The sequence below is a fragment of the Canis lupus genome, chromosome 18 (genome assembly GCF_003254725.2).
Source record: "Canis lupus dingo isolate Sandy chromosome 18, ASM325472v2, whole genome shotgun sequence".
Lineage (NCBI taxonomy): Eukaryota > Metazoa > Chordata > Mammalia > Carnivora > Canidae > Canis > Canis lupus.
Window position 1 is genome coordinate 39,881,782 of NC_064260.1, and position 4,493 is coordinate 39,886,274.

A 4,493-nucleotide genomic window follows, 5' to 3' on the forward strand; every position below is an offset into this window, starting at 1 on the left:
AGTATTCTCAAGTTAATCTTTCTGAATAAAACTCCCTTACGTTTTCCACTTAGCAGCCTTCTAAATGTGCACAATAACAGTTCTAACAATATATGTTTTTAAAATTTAATAATTTGGACTGAATAATAGGGATATTTATGCTCAAGATCAACAAGTGAGAATAGAAGAATGAAGGCCTAATATCCGTAGCTGAAAATATATGTGAAAGGACACTTTTTGAAAAAAAAAAACAAAAAAGAGCTACTGAACAGAAAAATGCATGGAGAAGTACAGTATGATTGTCAAAAAGTACAGTTAATTGTCAGGTCATATAGCAAAGCTCTGGGTCTGTCTTCACAGTAGTCAAGGTTCCAGAGCCTATGCTGAGTGGAGTATCATTTCTTTATCATGGGCTCTTTTCAGAAAGTATTGTGAAATGGCCCTAATGTAACTAACCGGGGAGCTTTTACAGTGATAATCCACAGGATCTAAACTGGAACAGTGGGACACATATAAATAGTAATACCCTTAAATTAGTAACCAGCTCAATGATCATGAAAGCCCATCTGGACACTTTGAGACAGTCTGAAGAACAAGCAGTCAGGAGAGGTAAATTGAAAAGTACACACTAAGTTTCTTCCACTGCTGAAAAGCCAGGAAAAGTGACCAGAAGAAAAATCTAACCAAATTCATGAATTTGTTCTCTTGATTTTGCTGAATTCCCCATATCCAGCGGTTTCTACTTGGATTGTTCTTCATTGTCCGTATCATAAGGCTGATGGATAATAAAACCATATTTCTAATAAAAAAACTGAACCTTGTTCTCCAGATTACCGGATAGTTTTGTTTTTTCTTGACAATTTTTCCTCCTTGGAAATCTTCTATGTATCTGTTACCCTCCCGGAATGCTCATGAATCTTGGGACCCAATAGAACTTTTTTTTTTTTAGGCATGCAACTCATTGAGCCTAAGTACCTCCATCTATAATGTACCACAAAGACATCGACACTTAATTCAAGAAGATTATTTTATACTAAGTAAGAGATCTTATTGCACACCTTTGAGCAACATAATGATATCTTAGTTAAAATCAATTGTCTTTTGTTTCCCAGATATTACTTAATGACAATGTAATTCCCTTTCTTGTTTAAATTTCTATATTGTCCACCTATATCTCAATACATGAAAAGTTATTGGGTCTCTGTAGTTCTCATTAATTACTCATGATCAAAATATACTGCTCACTCTCTAGCTAAAATATATATTCGCTGCCTTTGATATTTCTGGGAAGAGTCTAAAAATGATATTTTATAATAATTTATAGCATTCCATTATGATTTTTGTGTTTTTAAAAATTTGTTTATTTACTTATTGAGATAGAGAGAGAAAGCGAGAGCAAGAGAGACAGCATGAGTAGGGGGTGGGGGATAGGGGCAGAGAGAAAGAGAGAGAAAGAGAGAGAGAGAGAGAGAAGCAGACTTTCTGCTGAACAGGGAGCCCATTGCAGGATTTGATCCCAGGAGCCTGGGATCATGACCTCAGCCTAAAGCAGATGCTTAACCAACTGGGCCACCCAGGTGCCTGATTTTCATGTTTTAATCTCTGACAGTTTTATTTTTATTTTTTTTTCTCTGACAGTTTTAAAATGAAAATTGGCCAATGGCATGTAGCAGGTCACTGGAAAATAAATTTACTAGGCAGAGTTTCAGAAATCATATCATTGCTATAATTCCTTCAATATTGTCATTATTACTTAAATAATATCAAACATCCACTGCATGTTTGAATACGATAAGTAAAAGATCTTGCATTATATACCTTATAACCATATTGTTTATTTTATTTTGATAAATAAATGAAACCAGAATGGTTTCAAATAACATGCTTGCACAAATAGCAACACTGCTGTACCATGTGGAATGAAGGCAACCCTTGTACTTACAGAAGATTTCATGGAAGAACTGAGAAATTTTAAAAATATGTATATAACTCAAAATTTGATGGTACATACTACTGAGAAAATGTGGTGTAAAAGTTTCTGACTCAGGACTCTGTCAATATGAAAAAAATTGACTAATTTGGTCTGCACACAAACATACAAAAATTGAAAACTAGTAATTCTAGAACACACCACTTTCATTCAAGTTTAAACCTAGTATTAAATACTAAATAGATAGATATATTTAGAATTTAGCATATATTTTCTGTTAGGCCTCAGTTGTGTTCTTTGAGCCTAGTTTATAAAAAGCTGGAAATTAATAAACAATAGAAATTTTATGTGCTAATTCCCCTCAAATCTATTAGTCTATTAGATATTAGAAAACAGCCCCCGAAAGATAAACGATGAACTTTTTTTATAAAAGATAAAAATAATTTCACTATTTTCACAGATGGAAAAAAAAACAGCAGAAGTAAATCTCACTTCGATGATGGAATTTATTCTTTTGGGATTTTCTGATATTCCCAATCTTCAAATGTTTCTTTTTGTAGTATTTTTCTTTGTCTATGTGATAATTTTGATGGGAAACGGCATCATTGTTCTCATAACCAAGACTGACCAGGCTCTCCAGACTCCCATGTATTTTTTCCTTAGTAATTTTTCCTTCTTGGAAATCTGTTTTGTATCTGCCACTCTTCCCAAAATGCTCACAAACCTTTGGACCCAGAAAAGAAATATTTCGTTGTTTGCCTGTGCAACACAAATGTGTTTTGTCCTCATGCTTGGGAATATAGAGTGCCTCCTTCTGATGGTGATGGCCTATGACCGCTACGTTGCCATTTGTGACCCTCTGCACTACCCTCTAATCATGAACCACAAGGTCTGTGTTCAGCTGGTGACCGCCTGCTGGATCACCGGGGTTCCAGTCGAGATAGGGCAGACATGCCAGATCTTCTCTCTGCCATTTTGTGGGTCTAGCCAAATCAATCACTTCTTCTGTGACATCCCCCCACTGCTTAAGCTGGCCTGTGGGGATACTTTCCTGAATGAGATGTTAGTCTTTACAGTCGCTGTTCTCTTTGTTATGATCCCCTTTCTGTTGATACTTGGATCCTACAGTAAAATCATCTCTACCATCCTGAGGTTGCCATCCGCAACAGGACGAACCAAAGCTTTCTCCACCTGCTCATCTCATGTCATAGTTGTGGCCATGTTTTTTGGTTCTGCAGTCATCACATATTTACGACCCAAATCCAAACATTCTTCCAGAACAGACAAATTTCTTTCTCTTTTCTATACCATTGTCACCCCAATGTTTAATCCCATGATATACACTCTGAGAAATAAGGATGCCATGATGGCCTTGAGAAAATTGTTGCCTTAATATTTAATGTATTAGCTGATGATTTGAACTCATTGTCAGTTTTCTTATTTAATTCTACCATTGTGTAATCAAAAATCAATGTTCAGTTTGCTTTCCTACTTTATTATATATTTATTACCTCTGCTCATTGCTGAGCTTGTTGTTTTTTGCTGGACTCTGATACCAGGATTATATCCACAGGTTTGTCTTGCTGATAAGACATCAAGAAACTATGTATCCAGCCAATCCTATATTCAGGGCACCACTCTACTTCTCCCTTAAAGTTAGTAGTGATGGATACTTTTTACTGAAAAGTATATATAGCTTATCAAGTAATTGACATCATATACTTTTTCCCCCTAAAACTATAGTTGTTTTTTTTACTTATAGCAAATAGGCTTTATTTCAGAAATAGGAAACTAAGGAATAGTATAGTTAATGTTTTTGATACTTTCCTTTTTATGTATTTTTTTCTTTTCATGAAATTATTAGATTGTAAAGGATATGGTAAGCCTTTGGGCAATATTTGAAAATGTTTATATGCTTATACTTTTAGATATTTTACCATTCATCAAACTGAATTTTCTTTGTTATGATTTAGAAAATACCTAAGGAAAAGCTCAAATAAATAAAAGCCCTCTCCTCATTCACATAGAAAATGTGTAAAAGATGTAGCAAGGAAACTTTCATCTGATGTTAGCATGTGATTTGTTACCCCATGTAGTCTGCCTTTGTCTAGAGAATCCTACTCCTAGGTGTGTATCCAGCAGAACTGCATACACATGAGTGCTGGAGACCCCTCTAAGAATGTTTATTTTAGCATCCTTCATAACAGCAAACACTTATCAAATAAAAATTGTAACATAACAGTGTAAATTTCATAGAAAGGAAAAGCAGAGTTCTATCAAAATGAACAAAACACAGTTGTGCACAACCTGAATGAAATATATCAATGAATAAAATAAACCATAAACATACTGTATATGTCCTTTTAGAGAAATGTCAAAAGACAATATTTTGGGATACCTACTGATTTAATGGCTCCCATTGGAGAGGAATGAATGAAGCACCTGTAGCCTTTATATTTTTCTATAGCTGACTTGACCAGTGGTTGCAAAGATTTTTGTTTTATAAGGATTCACATGACTCTCAATTCATAAATATTTCTGCCATAGGATTTAAATCAAACACAACTATGTTTTAAAAAGATGG

At 34.5% G+C, this 4,493-nt stretch overlaps 1 protein-coding gene across 1 annotated transcript; it reads left to right on the plus strand.

The window, feature by feature from the left end:
* Positions 1 to 1,355: 1,355 nt before the first annotated feature.
* LOC112663131 (olfactory receptor 10AG1-like) lies at positions 1,356 to 3,302 on the plus strand. Its single transcript, XM_025451711.3, has 2 exons — positions 1,356 to 1,386; positions 2,389 to 3,302. The coding sequence occupies exon 2, from the start codon at positions 2,406 to 2,408 to the stop codon at positions 3,300 to 3,302; it is 897 nt and encodes a 298-aa protein (XP_025307496.3). The 5' UTR covers positions 1,356 to 1,386; positions 2,389 to 2,405.
* Positions 3,303 to 4,493: the final 1,191 nt, after the last annotated feature.